The 21,168-nt window shown below is 36.9% G+C and overlaps 2 protein-coding genes across 4 annotated transcripts in view; one reads left to right on the forward strand and one right to left on the reverse strand.

Annotated features, from left to right (window-relative positions):
• ANGPT2 (angiopoietin 2) overlaps positions 1 to 21,168 on the forward strand; it is a 92,259-nt gene that overhangs the window by 9,031 nt on the left and 62,060 nt on the right. The gene's annotated exons all lie outside the window — the stretch shown is intronic.
• The window catches only part of MCPH1 (microcephalin 1), a 116,045-nt gene that overhangs the window by 3,946 nt on the left and 90,931 nt on the right, over positions 1 to 21,168 (reverse strand). For 2 of the 3 annotated variants that reach the window (XM_058177143.1, XM_058177118.1), the window contains one exon: positions 658 to 895. In XM_058177143.1, coding sequence (XP_058033126.1) covers positions 658 to 895 — 238 coding nt within the window. Of the gene's footprint in view, positions 1 to 657; positions 896 to 12,458; positions 13,320 to 21,168 lie in introns of those variants that run through there. The other variant, XM_058177136.1, reaches the window with a different exon arrangement.

Genomic DNA, 21,168 nt, shown 5'->3' on the forward strand with positions numbered 1-21,168 from the left:
GTAAGTTTAAATTGTACAAGGAAACAGACTGTAATTTGCCTGATTATGGGAGCAGAGAATAATGTTGTAATAAAAAAAGAAACTTATTACCTATATCTACATATGGCTTAGTTGTACACATATACAGTAGAATAATTGGCCACAGACATATGCTCAACACTTCAATACAGGCTTGAAAGTTGCTGAAGGGATATGTGGAAAAAGGTGTAAAGGAAAGGGAATGTGAAGTTCAAGAAAAAAGAAGGGAAGGGGAAGATACACTACACAATGACAGATTTGCTTCTGCAACTTTGGAAGCCATGAAATTTCTGATGCATGTGAAAAACAGGGTTGAGAATGGCAACAGATTCTACATGCTAATGTTAATGTTGGTTAATGCTGTAGAGGCTCATACATTGATTTTTGGAAACACAATCCTGAGATTAAGATAATTCCCATCCCTAGGCAAAAGAAAAAAAAACTCTTAAACATACCCCTCACCTCAAAATCTCCTTTCCTGTATGCCATTAATCTTAGGAAACCTAAGATGACCCATTTTAAAGATCAATTATTTTGGAGAAAAATAGTCTTCCTTTCAGAAAAAATGTAAGGGTGTAAAAGTTATATTTTAGAACACATACAAGTTATATTTTAGAAAGTAAAAATGTGATCTCTTACCTATAATCCATTTTTCTGATAAACATTGCATATCCACATACTTTCCAACTTTGCTCTGTCCAATACAAATTTTAGCTTGACGGAGGGTTTTACATACTTTTCCTCCACAAAGCTGTACCAGCTCACAGAGCTTCTGATAGGGGGGCTGACTTGTGCGAGATATGAACATTATAGGTTGATTGGCAAAGAGTTTTTGATACACTTTTTCTTTTAGAATATTGTGCTGAAATCGGGAAATCTGTTTGAAAAAGGGAAAATAAATAAGAAAGTGAATAAATATAATTTCACCACAGGATGAAGCATTTGCTTTTGGGAACATATTGCTATATTTTACAATTTGCTTGCATACAATTTTTCTATTAGAATGCCTGCTGCTTAAAATTTAGTGTACAGTTATAATAAACTCTCAAAAGTGACACAAAAAAGATGACTAATATAGATTCTGTAATGTTAATATTAGAATGCTCTTGATATTCGGAAATTATTACTTCTATATTATTTTTGTTATTTATCTATTATATTGATAAAAAAGCCAGATATGATTTCCACTGCAATAAGAGTTTAAATTAATTTTATTTTTTAAATTGTTATGCTTTTATTTTTTGTCTAAACATAACTATATGGAAAGAAAACATCTAGTTGCATAATGAAACATTGCAGACTCAACAGCTTTAATCTGAAACATACTCTTACTGCATCAAGCCATTTTCTGGAGTTGAAAAATATATTGAATCATAAACTAGCCAAGCAGGTTGGGTTCACACAGAGTATTAAACCACAAATAACTAAGATTTAAAATAACCAGGTTTCACAATAACTAAATCTTGAAATAGGTAGTTAAGCATGTTGCCTAAGTACAGCCATTTCTTATATTTCTTCTAGCTGTGAAATAATTTGTACTCAGTTACTGCCAGTTTCTTGCTCCTTTGAGAATTTTTAAGCTGAAAGCAGGATTATATATTTCTTAACACAGAATAATGAAATGTACAATAACAGTTGAATTCCAGAAGGGCAGCCATCTCAAAGGCAAACCTCTGTTATATTTATTCAGAAGAAAGGCCCTTATAGTCAATAAAGTTGTATCTAGGTGAATGAGCAACGTGGCAGATAGGTATGAAAGGAATGGAATAAAAATATGATGATTGCTAAGATCAAGCAATTTATTTTGATCAAGGAATGTTTGCACTTGCCAGCTTAAGCCATCGGATGTCTGGGCTTAATAGGCCAGATAAAGGAGGTGTTTATTATAAAGAGCATATTCAATGCCCATGATAATTAAGCAAAAATGAGACTGTATAAGAATAGCATAGCGAGATCAATAATACCTCCCAGAAAGGATGATATGCCACTATAAATGGTTAGTTATGCCTGATTACTTTCCCTCATTACTCTTACTCATCCCTCATTAATATCAAGAGAGTGGTCTTTATTAAATCCACTAATTAATACAAGTGTTGGGCAAAGGCATATGCAAATTTAAGAATAAATCAATTGAAATCAAGGGAACTAATCAATGGATGGATTTCAAGAGGATTAATGAGGGGATCAGTAACTGGTTCCCACCCAATTACTGTATAAAAAGTTGTAATACAAATTCCCCTCACACAGGCAACTGTGTGTTAAATGTAACTGTTCACCCTGGTATACCTATTTTCCTAGACTAAGAATTTTGTTTTTTTCAAACAGAAACTGGAATTATGTGAGTCCTACTCCCAATCCAGTCCTCTAAAAAGATACAAGTTTATAGCATCAATGATTAGATAGTGGCCCACAAATTTGTCTCTTCATATTTCAGTGGGGAAAAGATAATGGCACTAATACTGAAGGGATCTGGTGACCAGGATGGGGTAGCCTTCCAGAAGCTAAGCAGGTCTGGCCTCTAGTTGGGTGACATATGGAAGCCCTATGTGACATGGCCTTATGCTCTTGGATGGAATAAAGGCAGGATATGAACCAGCAAAATGCCATCAGAATTCACAAAACAGGAAGTGAGTCAACTTTTTCAGGAGTCACAAGACTTGTTTACATTCAGTTATTGTGCAGCAAAGTAAAATAACTTGGAATTTGATATTAACTGTGAATAATATCATAAAATATGCTGTACTTCTTTTCCAAACAGGCAACTCATAAATCTTTATAGCTTTATCTTGGCATTTTATCCATCCTAGCATATCAGTTAATGTACTGGATCTGACAGAGGATAAACCCGAGTTCACATCAACATTTGACTGTTGAACAATGAATGACTTTGGCTTTGTCACTGTCTCTTAAACCAACACAGGGTTGTAGTGTTGGTTGATCAGATAAAATGAAGAGTCTCTCGCCAAGTGTGCTAATCTGTGCTTTGCGGGAAAAAACAAGATATAAAAGCAATATTAAAAAAAAAAAAGTGATTGTTGCCTTGATGAAGAATTTAGTGACCACTGAAGTTAAAATGGCACTGAAAAAAGTGGCTTATGACCATTTTTCACACTTATGACCCTTGCAGCATCAGTTTGGGCCTCAATTGTGATCATAAGTTGAGGCCTACCTGTATAGTGAACAGATTGCCATTTTAAATTTGCAGCTGTTGTTTGGACATCAGAGTTTCCTTATCCTCCAAGACAGGTGTGAATGGGAAAGGGAAAAAGAAAAATCTCCATGTCTAGAAAAAAATTAGGGCCTTGGGAAAGGGTGGCCAGCCTCTGTAGAAGTCTTGCAAGTCAAAAGAGAAACTTCTGTGGCCAATCAGGTCCACAAGCTATTTCTTCCTCATGCTGAGCCAAATATTCTAGCTCTAGCTTTTTAATGTTAGAAGTACCTCAGGATATATATGAGACAAACTTCTCATATAACCCAAAATAGCTTATTTATTTTATTTTATTTTTACTAATCTCTCATGCCACCCATTTAGGTTAACAAGTAAAGTCCAAATGAATAACAACAATCTCCATGGGATATAAATCTAGCCTTACCATATCTAAAATTAATAATCAAACCCAATTTTAAAAGACCTTGTGCTAAAATTGTCCTGTTGTGGTGGATAGTGTGGAGCTCTAAAGTTTCTAATCTGAAGCTGATTAGAACTGACAAACTCTGTTTATGTTCAGATCCAGCAGAGTCTGCATTTGTTAGAAAGAGCCTACGTTAAGCTTTAACTTGATTGTAATCCTGCTGTTTTACACATTTTTGAGAGACATGATTTAAAGAATTTATTGTACTCCTGTTTGTTCAGCATTGTTCTTTAAAGCTTATAATTGCTGAGGCCATAAAGAAAAGCCACTCTATGCTCACTGTGGTTCCTATTATATTAGAAATGAGCCTAAATTGACAAGAAAACTATATGAAAAAAGCCTGATATTTTATAGCTTTACAACAATCAAAAATCAGCCAAAACTGAAAAGTTCAAACTGTGGAGGCCAAGTTACTTGTTATACTTTTTAAATGTGTTATTTTATCTTATTATAACAAATAAAACTTGGATTATAAATAGAAAATCTGAGGTTTGGGCTGCTGAATTTCTTTCCAAATGCAGTGTAGATAAGGACTGATTTTGTATTTTTTCCCATTTGTACAGAAATCATTCAGATGTAAGCATAATTTGTACTTGATTTTACAAAAGATCATACTGTAAAATCAGTGATATGAGATCTGAATAATATATTTGAATTTAGGACTGGCTATTCTATTAGCAACAATTGTTCCATTGGGAATATATATAGTGAACTCAACATTTCATGAAAATCTGCAGCAGGAAAGGAAGCTATCTTCGGTCCTTTCTATATCCTTCATTGTGTTTACTTTGTACCTCCGAAGATGTATCTGAAATCCACAGAAATGTTTTCTCAGAGGTACTGCCACCGTCTATTCAAATGCACTTAAAAATAAGGCTTGCAAATATCCATATAAATTCCTCAATATGTGGCCCCCAACCTTTTGGGCACCAGGGACTGGTTCCATTGAGAGAGGTTTTTCAATGGACGGGAGGGGGCATGGTTTCATGAGCTGTCTACATCCCGTGGATGGGGCTTTACTTGTTTGCACGGCCCAGTTTCTGGCATGCTGTGGACCGGTGCCGAGTGGGGGTTGCGGAGCCCTGATATAAATAATGGAAGGTAGTATCCAATGTTATTAGTATGTCCTTTTTTTCATACCTTTTTTTTCATAAAAGGTAAAGACAATGTCTGACTCTAGGGGTGGTGCTCATCTCTATTTCCTAGCTCAGGGAGCTAGTGTTGAACAAAAAACTTCTGTGGTCATGTGGCCAGCATAACTATACGCCAAGGTGCATGGAGTGCTGTTATCTTTCCACCGAAGTGGGATCTATTGATCTACCCAATTTCCATGCTTTCAAACTGCTAGGTGGGCAGGAGCTGGGGCAAGTAACGGGAGCTCCCTCCATCATGCAGCGCTTGAGTCTTAAACCTGAGCTGTCAGCTTTCCAGTTGAAAAGCTCAGTGTCTTTAACTGCTGAGCCAGCGCACCTCCCCTCTTTTTTCATAAAAGTTTATATAATTTGGGATTATTTCAGCCATACATACTGACAAGCAGCTTGAACAAGAAATTAGACCTCTCAAGAGCTGATTGCACTGCAACATCCGATCCAAAATAGAGAATCAATACTTTCTTGCACATATACTTTGTGTTTTGGAACAAAATGGTAAAATCCAACAGGCTCCATCCACAAGCAGAAGAATATCTGCTATTTTCTACAGGTTCCTTGTCTTACCTGTTGCCCAATAACTGAAGGAGTTGAAAATCCCACCAACCACTACCTTTAAGGCAGCAAACCAAGTACCTGCCAGGTCCTTGGATCCTGTTTCTTTCCAGCTTCATTTAAGCTTGTTGGCCACCTCTTTTTTCAGTTTTCCCTTCCCCTCTCTTTTATGAAAGAGATAAAGAACATGGAGGCACGTCCAATGTTTGATGACTAGCATCCCAATCCACGTCATCTTGTGACTTGCCTCATCCCTTTGTAGATACGAGCCATATTTTAAAGAGGCTAATCTCAGAGAGTTTATATTAAACCTTAGTGGACATATTGGGATTTACATTTTAATAGACATATATAGGATCTGATTGATTATGTGCCATCAAGTCATACAAACTAGCGATTAGATAGAAAAAATTTCTCCTTTACAATCTATCCATGGCCTGGTTTCTCTTATCTTGATGTATTTTTTTCTCTCTCTCAACAGATTATTTATCTACTGCATTTATTTGTTAGATTTTTATTCCATTTTTCATTCAGGAGTACAAGTGGCATACAGAACATTTCCTTTCTTCCAAATGTCCTCATCACCACCTTGTGTGTAAATTGGACTGGAGCAGAGAGATGGACCAAAGTCACAGTAAACTTCCAAGGCTGAGGATGGACTTGAACCTGGTCTCCCCACTCCTAATCTAATACTCTGACAACTATACAGATAGTCCTCAATTTATGACTTTTGAAGTTACAATGGCACTGAAGAAAGTGACTTATGATAGGTTTCCATACTTACAACCATTTTAGCAACCCCATGGTCACATGATTAAAATTTGGATGCTTTTCAACTGGTACGTATTTATGACAGTTGCAGTGTCCCAGGGTCATATCAACACTTTTTGCAACCTTCTGACAAGTCAACGGAGAAGCCAGATTCACCTTACACTGTATTACAAACTTAACAATTGCACTGATTCACTTAACAATTGTGGCAAAGAAGGTTGTAAAATGGGACAAAATTAACAACAACTGTCTTGCTTAGCAATGGAAATTTTGGAAATTGTGGTCAAGGACTGCGTATATTATCCTGACTTACATACCACCATTGCCTCTAACAAATGTTAATACCGTATGATTCACAGCTCAGCCAATTTGTCATGGGTTACTACAAATATCTTTTAAAAATCTTTTTTATGTTATACTAATGCATGTAAGTACCATGCCCTAAAACAGAAAGGGAAAAAAGTAAAATGCTGACAATGTGACGTAAACAGAGCTTTACAGATAAACCCTACTTCTCTCACACACTGATAAGAAAAGTTAATTTCTGCAATTGTCTGAAAAGCAATGTTCCGTGGGAATTTTATGAAAAGGTTTGGCAGATGAATCTGTATTCTGGCAGATGTTCAAATTTATACTTGAGAACCACTTTTCTCTGCAGTGCAAACATGGGGTCCACCAGGAATAACACTGTGCACCTCTGTTCAAAACATGATTAAGACAGAGCAGATATGAGCTTTATATTAAAAAAGCAAAAATGCATTACTTATCAATTAATAGTTAGCTATTTTACCCAAGGTGTTGTTTTGGTTATAATGATTGGTTGCAAAGTCAGCCAGATATTTAGACTAGATTTGACATCTTTTGCCACCTATTGAGGCCTTCCCAAAGACCTGGGATAGGCTGATGTTGGGATAGGGATAGGCAGATGTTTTGCAAGACATGAGGCGTTTTCTGAAATAGCTGAATTGAATTACAATTGGAGCAGTGTTTTTTTCCCTTGCTTGCCCTGAATGATAGCAAGAATCTATTTCTGTTAGCGTTTTTGTTAACCATGTAAGGCTAGGTCAGGAGTCTCGAAATGCGGCAACTCTGAGACTTGTGGACTTCAACTCCCAGAATTTCCCAGCCATTCCCCTGGCTGGAGAATTCTGGGAGTTGAAGTCTACTGGTCTTGAAGTTGCCACATTTGGAGATCCCTGGCTTAGGTAAGTGTGCCATGGATCATAAAACACTTCTTGAAATATACCAAATGCCACTTTCTTCCCTTGTCAAATAATAAATGTTTCCTAAAATATCATTTGTTTCTTTTTAAAAAGAATATCTATCAATACCAACATTTATATTCTCTTGCACGCAGTGGGCTGTTAACGCCTGCAGAGATTTCCCTGCTCATTCCAGAAGTGGCACTTAAAACAGCTTCTAAAGTGTGTGTAGAATCATCGTGAATGTGTATGTGAAACATGACTTCCATATAAATGTATATGAAACCTAGTTCTGGGGAAATTCAAGGTGGAAGGATTCCCACTCTTGAAATCAAGTTGTCCTATGTTTTCTGCATTAAAGCACATTAAAGATCCCTCGCATCCTGGACATAAACTGTTTCAACTCCTACCCTCAAAACGACGCTATAGAGCACTGCACACCAGAACAACTAGACACAAGAACAATTTTTTCCCGAAGGCCATCACTCTGCTAAACACATAATTCCCTCAACACTGTCAGACTATTTACTGAATCTGCACTACTATTAATCATTTCATAGTTCCCATCACCAATCTCTTTCCACTTATGACTGTATGACTATAACTTGTTGCTGGCAATCCTTATGATTTATATTGATATATTGATCATCAATTGTGTTGTAAATGTTGTACCTTGATGAACGTATCTTTTCTTTTATGTACACTGAGAGCATATGCACCAAGACAAATTCCTTGTGTGTCCAATCACACTTGGCCAATAAAAAAAATTCTATTCTATTCTATTAAAGTAAAGCCGCCTTTTGCAATTGACTGATGATGATTTTGTCAATGCCAATGGTGTTCAAGTGGTTCTCCAGATATTTTGCGATTGTACCCAAGACAATTATTTTTATTTATTTATTTGTATCCTGCTTTTATTATTTTTAGAAATAACTCAAAGCGGCAAACATATCTGACACACCTTTCTCCTATTTTACCCACAACCCTGTGAGGTGAGTAGGGCTGAGAGAGAGTGACTGGCCTAGTCACCCAGCTGGGAGGAGACCTGAATTCACTATCACCCGCTTTCTAGCCTGGTGCTTTAACCACTTAATCACTATTACTATTGGTACCATAATTGCTTATGCCACAATCATTCTATTTCTATTTGCAGTCATTATATTTTGTGATTTTCTAAAAACCCAATTATTAGCACTGATAATGTTATCTAATTTGGGTAATGAAGTATCTGTAAGAAAACAACCAAACTCAGAAAACACCAAGGGCCACTCAGCTCAATTAATTTTTTTCCATTTCTCTTGTTTAGTTCCTCACTTCTAAGCTACCAACTTTACTAATAAGGGGAAAGATATTAATAAAATATCTGATTGCAAATAAAAGAGTTTGTAGCAGATGATACTTTGATGGATTCCAAAAAGCTTCTAAAGATCCTTTTATGGAGCTATTTAGTTCCTTTTTCTTTCAGTGATGATTATTGTAGACTATTACTAAAACTCTCCTTGGAGCAAAGAAATACATCTTATTACAGATAACCTCTATTGTATATTTTGATTGATAACAGCTCTCAGAAATTGCCTGTGTACAAAGTACATGCTTTCCCATTCAAGTAAAAATCCTTCTCCTTTGTTTTATAGGTAGGTAGGTTGGTTGTAGCAGACAGAGATCCTATTTTAAACCAGGAAAAAAAGGGGCAAATTGCCCTCAGATTCATGGAACTAGTTTCACAATTCTTTGGATCACAGTAATATATATTCTAGGTCAGGGTCTAATGTAATCTGTCTTTACTATGTTGTTTTGTTAGTTGTGAAGTCATGTCCAACCCATCGTGACCCCATGGACAACATTCCTCCAGGCCTTCCTATCCTCTACCATCCTCTGGAGTCCATTTAAGCTCACGCCGACTGCTTCAGTGACTCTATCCAGCCACCTCATTCTCTGTCGTCCCCTTCTTCTTTTGCCCTCAATCTTTCCCAGCATTAGGCTCTTCTCCAGTGAGTTTTTGCTATACTGAACATTATTTGCATGTTTACTAGTCAGCCGTACTGAAATAATCTCTATTCCAGGAATAACAGTACATTAACCGTATCAAACAGATTTCTGAACCAAAAGCCTGGCAAAAAAATTCTCCAAAGATTTCTTTTCTAAACAATGCTGCTAGTTTATCATAAATAGAATATAATGCTAAGAGTCATTTTTTGTTTTATTAAACAAACATGTGCATTAGATCTGTTCTATTTAAAACAATCTACAATTACTAAAAGCACAGAGCACATCCTTTATTTTTTAAGTTTAGATGAGTTGCTGTTAAGATATCCAGCAGCACCTCAAAATATGCCAAGCATCATTTGTGTTCCAGCTACCAGAATAAAATAGAGGTTCTACAATAACTTTTTGGAAAACACTCACACTTCTCTTTACACTCTGCAGCTTTGTGCAACATATTTAAGATAAAGCACACCAGACTTATCTATCTTCACATTTCAGATAGATAAGGCTTAAGACTGAAGCCGTTCAGGTTCTCCCCCAAATAAAGATGTTCTTCTTAAAGCTCTATGACTGATGAGATGAATCTTCATGATCAAGCATCCTATTGCTTTAAAGATACTGAAGGCTGTAAGAATAGCTTCAAAGAAGGATTTCAAATTCTGTTTCTAAGCTAACCTTGCATGCATTGCAGACGTTCAGATGATTCTAGAATCTGTAGAATGCTGGTATATTTTAGAACATAAAAGTGTGCCTAAATTCCACATAACAAAGCTTATAGTGCTGAATGACTGCAGCACGTTACTTCCTACTTAAAATGTAAAGGGGTGCATAATTTCCTCCTCTTTTCTCCCCAAATGAAGCTAAAACTTTTTTTAAATGGAGAGAATGTGATTATATTCAAGAGTGGATGACTCAACTAGCACCTGAGAATTTTTTTTTGTGTGACTGTTATTAATGGATTGCTGAACTTCCTGTTTCAGCAAAATACCAAACATGTTGGCTTTCCTTTACAAAGCAGCTATTGCATCAAGCCTTGTTCCTACCATTTCAGTTTTGTCTGGAGTCCAACATTTTCTTTGGCAAATGTAAAAACGTTCTAATTAAAGTGCTCACAAAAACAAGCATCATTCATCGCAGACATAGCAAACATCTGAAGAACATTGCACTGCCTGATTCTTTTACTGGATACCAAGAGAATGACAAGACTATTGCTATGTGTCTGCTCTAGAGGGATAGGCTTGCCCCAATAGCAAATTATTTGCAATGTGATAAATTGTTCACTACTATTTTAATTTATAGAAGAGGCCACTGACAGGCCTGGGTTCCAGAATAGGAAATAATAGAGAGAGGGAAGAAGGGAAAAAGAATTGGCTCATGAGGCAAAGCTCTTTATTGTATTGTGTTGCAATCCCTAAAGCCGTGATGATGAACCTATGGCATGTGTGCCAGAGGTGGCACACAGACCCCTCTCTGTGGGCACGCGCGCTGTCGCCATCTACTCTTCTGGTGTCTGGCAAACACATGCACGCCGGCCAGCTAGTCTTCATGGGCACTGGAGCGCCGGAAAACAGCCTGAAAAATGGCCCGAAAAACAGCCTGAAAATGGCCAAAAACCAGGCATGTGCACGCCAGCCAGCTGGTCTTTGGGTTTCCAGGGCTCCGGCGTGTGCACATGCACACACATGCACATGTGTTCTGGTTTGGGCACTCGGTGCTGAAAAGGTTCGCCATCACTGCCCTAGAGATTATGCCATCTTCACTCTTTTGTAGGCAATATCTTTCCCTCAATAGTTTTCAACAGGGTCTTCTGCTAATTTTTTTGTCCAAAACCATATTTTGTATGTAGTTAGAATAAAACACCTGCTATCTTGGTTACAGCATGTGCTTGTGGAGAAATAGCATTCTGAACATTTACGGTAGATGGACTCAGAAATAGACTGGGTGATGGGTAGTAAATAGAAATTCAATCCAAAGTCCAGAGGTTCTTTTAGAAGGTCTTTAAATACTTGGTTAAGTACAAGATCCTTAAGGATCTTTCCTACATGGAATCATTGTTCCCAGCAGTTCACTACTTGAATATGCAGATTGATTCAGTTTTGTTATGAAACTTAAGTGATGCCAATAGCAAACAGACTTCTACCAGTTTCAGGAGAGACTGGGACTGAATATTATTTCCTAGAGGGAAACATTTTTTAAAAAATGTAATGGGATCCATACAGTTTATTTTTTAAGCAAGCTTTCCATTTTGTCTTGTGGTTGAAGATAATAAACAAAGGGGGAGAGAGATGCAAAAGGCAAAAAGGGACCAACTCTAGCAACTACATTGAATAGTTTTAGGAGTGGACACAAAGGAAAAAAAAGTGTTTTGTTTTGAACTTGGAGCAAAATAGTCTTTGAAATGGTCAAGAACTTTCAAGGTGACTCAGTACTGTGAAAACAAAATTCAAACCCTCTTATGTGTTTGGTGTTTCATCAGAAAAAAACTCAAAATGTTTAAGGCATCTGAGTCAAGCTAAATATGGTTCATTTAACAGAAAGGTTGGAGTTGCTCATGATTTGCTGAGCATTAAAACTAACAGTTGTTCATCAGGACTGGCATCGTTGGACTTCTGTCTAGCTTTGGACACCCTCAATCCCCAAATTCTACAGCCCTTCTCAACCTCTTTTTGGTTGGTTTTTTCCCATTAGTTTCTCCCCTATCTATCCTGTTGCATTTTTTGGCTATGTGGCATGATTCTTGTTCTTCTACCTTCCAATTATTTGTGAGTGTACTTCAGTGCTTAGTTTTAGGTTCACTGCTATTTATTCAATAATTGCCTTTGGATTATATGACTTCTTTTTTCCCCAGTTTAACTATTCTAATTATGACAACACTATCCAAATATATTCTGCTCCTGTCATAATAAAAAGTGGCATAATAGCCAAAACAGCATAATTGGTGATACAGATATTACTTAGAGTAATCATACTTTAATCACAGATTGATGTTGTCTTGCCTGGATTATTACAGCAGTTTACTTGTAAAGTTTCCTGGGTTTACGTTCAGGACCTCTTCCAATTGATCCCTGTGTTTTTTCTTCTCCAATCTTTAAACTGGTTGGATCTTTGAGAATATAATTTTAAGCTATGAGTGTTGTCTTCCTGGATACCTTGTATAGACAAACCTAGTAATCTGAATAATTTGATCCTGGTACATATTCTCTCCATGTGGTTTGACTGCGTAATCAGGGTTGGTTAATTTTTTTACGTTAGAATGATCACTTCAAGTTTGGCTTTTTTCATATATCACCTTTGGAATACATTCTACTTAGAATTGTAACTGGAGTTTGAACCTCTGAATTTTTTTAAAAAGCATGAAATACTCTTTTTCTCATTAGCTCTATGAGAGCAGAAAAATAACATTGCTTAAAATATGGGTGAATGCGAATAGGTAATGGTTGCCGTAATTGATCATTGTACACTTTTGTTTATATTACTTTGTGGTGTTGCATTGCGCTTATTACACACTAACTTCTGAAGTAATAGATTTGTAGCCCATACTAAAGGATGCCTACCAACCAAATTGCATACATTTGGCTAAGGACATTTTTAAAAATTCCACATAGAAAACTATGGAAACACACAACTCTACTCTCACCAAATCAGATACCTATTTGTGTTAATATCTGTTATCAAAAATTCCTCCACAACATAGAGGACAAAGATCTTTTCAGTTTCTTTAAGTCACTAACCAAGACATTACAGAAAAGGAAAGCAAGTAGTTTTTAAAAAAATATTCTTTTCCATACATCTCTCCTCTTGACAAATTTCCTTATGGTTTTGCATTTTCAGCTTGGTATTTGTGGGAGTTTTTCTTTCTTTCTGCAGTCTGCTTGCCAGGTGCAAACTCAGCAAAAGCAGCACTTTTTTTTCTTTCAAGACATTTCTGCATGCACATGAGGTGGCTGCTTGGTGTCAAAATGGAGAGGGACCGCTGACATTTCTTCATTGCATGAATAATGTTAACACTGCAACAAGACATAAGAACATTCACCTCAAACTCCAGCCAACCATTTCAAGACTTCACTAGCAGTCATTTTTACCATAGCTGGTGGTGATGCAAACTAGCACGCAGACATTCTTTTGAATTTATAAAACATCACCCATCCACCCATCCATTTATATGAACTCATAGCAAGGTTTTTCAAAATATAGCAATTTACTGACTAGCTGACAAATGAAACAGCTGCAAGCCATTTTCTCTATAGGAATTTGCTTCCTTTCCCTTAATACTCCATTCCCACAACATCCCCATATCTAATCTAAACCAGTAGCGGCAGGGACCTAATTGGACCTTACTACAGTACTAAGGGGGCTGGAAAAAGTTTGGGGGAAAAATCCCAATTACAAGTCACGACACAATGGCCCAAATTTGGTGCTGTGCCCTAACAGAGAGACAATGCCATTCAAAAACAAGACTTGTTTCACATTTGGAATAAAGCAGTGTGTTCTATTGCATATAGGTAGTCCTTGACTTATGCCTGTGATTGAATCCAGAGTTATGGCCATAAGTTGGGCTGGTCGTTGAGCAGGTTGCCATGTGAACAACTTGATTTTATGACATTTTAAAGTGAATCACCATGATTGGTAAGTTAACACAGCAGATGTTAAGTGAACCCATTGTCTACAATTTTTGCCAAAAACTAGAAGTAAATGTTAGTTTTTGGCAAAAACCTTGCAATTACCTGATTGTGAGGTGCTGCAAATGGCCATAAATGCAGGCTATTTACTTTTTTTTTTTTTGGGGGGGGGGTGTCTGTTGTAACTTGAATGGTTGCTAAATGACTGGTCATACACAATGTAAGCCGCCTTTAGTCTTTGGAGAAGGGCGGGATATAAATTCAAAAAAAAATAAATCATGTTGAGGGCTAATTGTACCCAAAAGGAAAAATACACATTTTGCTTTATGGTCTATGTTGTACTCAAACTAGCCATTTTGAGGCTGAGGCATCTGAAGAGCAAAATGTTTCCCATGCTCCTAATAATTTTAACCAAACGTTAGTGCTAACATTATTATATTTAATACGTTAATAGAAAGTATGTAGAAAAATATAAAGAAAAAAGTTTCAACATTCCTCCAGATCTGTAGGGATTTCTTTTTAGGATTAAAATGTAAATAAACAACAGACATTAACCTTTAATTGCAGTAGTATAGGCTGTGCAGAATACAGTTCTTTTTTGGGGCATTCTTTAGTAATAATAAGCTAGAGAATTTAGGGAGCATATGCTTTTTGTCTTAGTAAAAACTTTATCATACTGTTTATAACATCCAATAGTGCACAGAAGTATTAGCAAGTCCTTTTCCTATCTAACATTTTGAACAGCTGCACCTGGAAACATAAAAGCAGGATTCACTGGCAAATATGTTCTTTGTTTGGAGATGTATAAAACTATAACAATCTATTATACTGAGGAACCACACTGTTAGTTTAAGTAGGAGGGTCTTTCTGGATCAAAACGATAAAGCTGAAAAACAAACTCCAATGATAAGTGGCTGCACAAATAATTACTGGGGTGCTCATCCTGCATATTTATTTGGAAGCAAATTCCATGATATTGAACAGGTTGATTTTCAAAGACATGTGCAGAGGATGCATTAATGATAGATTCAATTTCTGTTGAGTGCCAATCAGAGTAGAATACATCGATAACCTCAAAGAAGCTTTGCAAAAACAGTTAAGCCAAAAAAATAAAAAATCCCAAACCCTATAACTCAGTTGTGGGAAAGGTGGAAGCTTGAGCAAGAGATTTTACTAGGGCTCCCCCCACCCATTCCACTCCCTAAGATGGAGCAGAGGCTGTCAAGATTTTTTTTCTGTTATACCATACATAAGAACATAGCATTTCTATATTCATTGCACTATTTCCTGATCTGGCCCACTTCAAAGGATTGACACTAATCTATTTTTAACCTAATTTTATTATCAAGTTCCACTACTTGATGTCCAGCTACCTGTGTTTCCCTGAAAATAAGACTGGGTCTTATATTAATTTTTGCTCCAAAAGATGCATTAGGGCTTATTTTCAAGTGATGTCTTATTTTCAGGGAAATATGGTAGAAATCTTTGGCTGGCTGGTTGGCTGGCAGAGACTTCCTAATTATTTTGTTTTATTTATTTAACAAATGTATATATATCTACCCAAGGAACTCTGGGCAGCTGGGCTGAGAGACAGTGACTGGCCCAAAGTCACCCAGCTGGCTTTAATGGGTAAGGAAGTACTTGAACTCATAGTGTCCTGCTTTATAGCCTGTTGCCTTAACCACTAGACCAAGCAGTCTCTAGTTTAGTGGTGGAACAAGAACTGAGTAGAAGCCATAAACTCTCTGTGGAGATGCCGTTACAGAGACAGATACTGCAACTGAGAAGGTCTGATTCTTGCCAACTCTACTTGATTGTATGTGATGGGCTGAAAATAGCAGGGACAAATGGTCACTTAGGGCCAAAGATGAAAATTCTCCAGGATCTTGTGAGTCAAATATTCACAACCAATTGATCCTGCTGGGGTTGATCTTGAGTCAGGAACAAAACATTTTGTTAGCCCAGGATCAAACTGATCCAGTAGACTCACACAGATGGATTTATTATGTACCAGCTAGTACCGGCCAACGAGTACTTAGGATCTGATGGTCTAGGGTTGAATACAGGAAGACTTCATCTTACAACAGCTCATTTAGTGACCATCCAAAGTTACAACATCGCTGAAAAAAAGTGACTTATGACCATTTTTCACATGTATGAGCATTGCAGTATCTCCATGGTCACCTGATCAAAATTCAAGCAACTGATTCACATTTATGACGGTTGCAATGTCCCAGGTTCATATGATCACCTTTTGCAACATTTTGACAAGCAAAGTCAATGGGGAAACCAGAGTCACTTAACAACTGTGGCAAGAAAGGGTTCTAAAATGGAGCAAAACTCACTTAACCAATGTCTCACTTGGCAACATACATTTTGGACTCAATTGTGGTTGTACGTTGAGGACTACCTGTACTAAAAGTTAGAAGTGGGACTGCTTACAACTATCTTTCCCCATCAATACCATGTACAGCCTGCTGTTAGATTCCCAGCATACCTTCCTCTGGCCCTCAGGACTTTAGTGATAAAAGTGTAATAATCCATATGATAAAAGCTACTTTTAATAATATGCATAAGTAGACATTTGATATATTACATGTATGTTTTTATTTCTTCAGCAAACCAATATTCCTGTTATAGAATGGTTATGGTTAAATTGCATATTTATTACTCTAATTAATTAGACAAATAGTGTACCAGTTATCTATATTCAACACCTTAAAGGTAAAAGTAAAGGTTCCCCTTGCACATACGTGCTAGTCGTTGCTGACTCTAGGGGGCGGTGCTCATCTCTGTTTCAAAGCCAAAGAGCCAGTGCTGTCTGAAGATGTCTCCGTGGTCATGTGGCCAGCATGACTCAACGCGAAAGGCGCACGGAATGCTGTTACCTTCCCACCAAAGGTGGTCCCTATTTTTTCTACTGGCATTTTTACGTGCTTTCGAAACTGCTAGGTTGGCAGAAGCTGGGACAAGTAATGGGAGCTCACCCCGTTACACGGCAGCACTAGGGATTCGAACCGCTGAGCTGTCGACCTTTCGATCGACAAGCTCAACGTCCTAGCCCCTGAGCCACTGCGTCCCTATTCAACACCTTAGTAATCAATTAATATTTATAGTCTTTGCCTGAATATCAAAGTTTATTTTCTAAACACATAAGAAAAATGCTTATCTACAATCTAATTTAAGGAATTTCAAGCATCGGGTTTTTTTTCCAATTTATTTATTTATTTATTTATTTATTCATATTTTTATACCGCCCTTCTCCGAAGACTCAGGGCGGGGTACAGCCAATAAAACGACAAGAATCTTAACAAATTAAAATAAAATATCAAGTTTAAAAAACTGATTCAATCGCTGTATACTTAAAATATTAGCTAAAATTTATCAAAACTAAAACCTTAGTAAAACCCTATTAAAACCCACTAAAACCCCCATACTAAAATCAATCAGGCCAGCCCCGCTTGGTGAAAAAAGAAAGTCTTGAGATCGCGCTTAAAGGTCCGGAGATCAGGGAGGAGACGGAGTCCCACCGGCAGCTCATTCCATAAAGCCGGGGCCCCCACAGAGAACGCCCTTCCCCTGGGGGCCGCCAGCCGACATTGACTAGCCGACGGCACCCTAAGAAGACCCTCCCTGTGGGCACGCACTGGACGTACCGGACAATGGGAGGTGACTGTCAGCAGCAGGCGGTCCCGTAAATATCCCGGTCCAATGCCATGGAGCGCTTTAAAGGTGATAACCAACACCTTGAAGCGCACCCGGAAGACCACCGGCAACCAATGCAGCCTGCGCAGGAGAGGTGTTACAATCCCCCGTGCGGCCGCATTCTGCACCAGTTGGAGCCTCCGGGTGCTCTTCAAGGAGAGCCCCATGTAGAGAGCATTGCAGTAATCCAGACGGGAAGTGACGAGGGCATGAGTGACCATGCATAATGCGTCTCGGTCCAGGAAAGGGCGCAATTGGCAAATCAGGCGAACCTGATGAAAAGCTCCCCTGGCGACGGCTGTCAAATGGTCTTCTAAAGACAGCCGTGCATCCAGGAGAACGCCTAAATTGCGCACCAATTCCCTGGGGGCTAATGATTGCAAGTTCTTTATTCACAGCAAGCTCAATGCTACTGGATTTGATTTTATCAGATTTTTTTAAAATTACTGTTTTACAAACAGGAGCACTGCTGATATTATTTTAAAGGTTATTTACAAATTAGCCAATTCTGTTGTTCAGTGTTTGTGGCTAGTTATTCAATAAAGATGAGATATAATTTTGAAGAAGAAATAAATATCTGGGGATGGAAAGGGATCAACTACTTAATTGTTGTTAATGTTACTTTTAATCTTTTTGTATTTCTGCTTTAAAGCTAATTGTAAGTTGCCCACTCAAAACAGTGTGATGTACATTTGATGAATAAATATATACTTAAAAAAAAAAAACTTCCATGCAGTCGGGGTGAGGCACACTACCTCTCTGGAATCTCCTCTCTTATGTGATTCTAGATCCACATATTCCTTTTAGCCACAACTGATTGTGGGAAAATTCCCCACCATCATTACTAATGAGAATCTAAGATATCCCTTTGCAATCATCTTCCCATTCAGTGCTATTCAACACAACAGGTTTGTAGTCATTCAACAATTCAATTTGGCTAACCAGCTGGGATGATGGATCTAGGTTATAGGAAATGCATTCATTGTGAACAATACACTAATAGACATCATAATCTACATCAACATTCCCTACAAACATTCGGCTTTCATTTAAAAAGGGGTTAACGTATGACTGCCCTTTTTGTGTGTGAGGGAAACAGATGTCAGGAACTAATTACTTTACTCTTGCCATAAGCATCCTTTTACTCTAGAACGGTTGTTTATTCCTTTCATGCAAGTTCTCACTTCCTTTTCATTTTTTTGTGACATCACTTTTTAATGAGCTGCATGACTCCAAAGTTGAGGTAACGTGTATTTATATCCACTGATGAATGAATATCAGCTTAAAACAGGTGGAGAGTTCTTATGTATGAAGTATGTATGTGTGAGAGGGAGGGAGGGAGACTTCAAAGTCAAAAGTAAGAGTAAAGACTTAAAAGGTTTTTTTTAAAAAAATACTATACATGTCTGTGAAAAATAATGCATACTTTTTCCTCTAGAAATCAACATAAAAATTAGTAGAGAAAACATGGTATATATAATAACCGTAGATTAAATCATATTAACATGACTAAAATGTCTCTGTAAGATGCACATCAGACCCAATTCTGGACAAAATTACTACAATAGTAATATGAGTAGCAGTAATCATTATCTCGGCAATTTAACATTATTATACATGACAACTCCTTTGAATATGTAACATGGATATAGTAAAAATATTCCCAAGCTGTGACATGGCCTTAATTAGGTTATTAGATTTGGCCTGCAAAGATGTGTGCACTTACTAAAGTAAATAATTTCATAATAATACTTCCTATATCTCAATAGAAATTATAATTCTTTGCAGCCATCCAATTATCAGCTAGATTTTTGCCAGGCAGGATCTAATAGCCCTAATTTGACCTCAATAGCAAAAAGTAAAAGTATAATATGTTGAAGTCAACAGTTATATTAACTGAATATAACTGAAGATTTCCCATTATCAAAAATAAAAGCTACTTAAAGATAGGAAAACTGTTTCAAGCAAGTAGTATTTCAAAAACTATAAAAACTATTTTAAACAAATACAAGGAAATAAGCACTTTCATTGTACTCTTTCTACTTTATTTGTGGTACAGTAATTGCAATCAACCGAAATCCAACAAAAATCTCATGGCTTTCCACTGGATAAGGTTTGATTTCCTGTGAAACTAATGGGATCCCCAAAAGAACACAACGTTGGACGGACAACTGTCAGATTTAATATTAGGAATAGATATTATGAGCACGGAAATGTACAAGCACAATCCTTGGTCTTGTTTTAAATATCAAGTATGTCCTAAAAACGGAGAATTTAGTGTTTTTTTCCCCTGTGCTATTTGTGGTCTTAAATTATCTTTTCTTTAACTTAGCAATAAAATCCCAATGCTGATCTAGCAGGACGAAAAGGTCGTAGGAGGAAGCCCAAAAAAGTTGCTTGAGATTTTCTGTTTTGGTTTCATATGTTTTGACTTAACTTAAATACTGAAATACATAAATCTCCTTACTAATCTATTTGCTAATATTATAATTTCTTTTTTAATGTCTGAATCCATTAAGATTGATTGAGTGAAAATTAACCCCGAGTCCATTAATCTGGAAGGTAAGGAAAGAGAATGAAAAGAGCAAGAAAAACCTAGACAACAAAAAAATGGGGTAAAATATTGTATTTTGAATGTGCAGCAAGCTATCCTGAGATTCCTGAATGAGACAAAGAGCTTAAATTTTAAATTAAATTACAAATATCTCAAATCAATATATAGCAGGAAAACTGAAAACTATAAAGTTTGCAAGGATTTCTTAGCAAATAATTTTTTTTTAAAAAAAAGAAGATTTCAAAGGTGATCAGAGCAAAAGGTGTAATTTAGTCTGTCTGAACAATTTGCAGAATAAATGAACCTTGACTGGCAAACCTCAGGCTTATATTTTAACTGTCAAAATCCTGGTTCAAAGACCACCAATAAAGGGACATGAAAGGGAAATAAGCAATTGCTTTGCTATGGCAAAGGAATGCAATGCTTTTGAGAGAAGATGGGAAAAGGAAGCAACTAAAAATAAAGAGGGAACCGAGATTACAACTGTTGCTTTTCTATTTCTCTTTTCTTTTGCATCTTTCCTTCTTTTGCATTTTTCCTTGGAAATACATCCCTTTGTCCATAGGAGAGTGGTCTACTTTTTTTAGTGGTTTAAAAATCAGATTGTAATATTCCACAATCAGAAAACATAGTTGTTATACAGGCAGTTATAAGCAAATGACCAAAGAAGTGGAGCATAAGCATTGATTCAGGTATTGTTAAAAACTTTCACTCAGGCTTATCACTGAGTGGATGGAAACAGAAAGCAATTACAACAACAACTCTTGGAGAAGAAATTGTTCTGCATACCAGCTGCAAAAACCTATGCTGTAGGATTCTCATAAGCATCAACCCAGGATTATGAAATATTTTGGACCTTAATTTCAGGAAACCCTGACAACTAATTATGCCATATCGTTCTATATTTTTTCACTAGGCTTATGCTTCCTCCTCTGGAGCCAGAAATTTTTGCAAAAATGTTTTTCTACCTGCACATCA

The sequence above is a fragment of the Ahaetulla prasina genome, chromosome 1 (genome assembly GCF_028640845.1).
Source record: "Ahaetulla prasina isolate Xishuangbanna chromosome 1, ASM2864084v1, whole genome shotgun sequence".
NCBI classification, from domain to species: domain Eukaryota; kingdom Metazoa; phylum Chordata; class Lepidosauria; order Squamata; family Colubridae; genus Ahaetulla; species Ahaetulla prasina.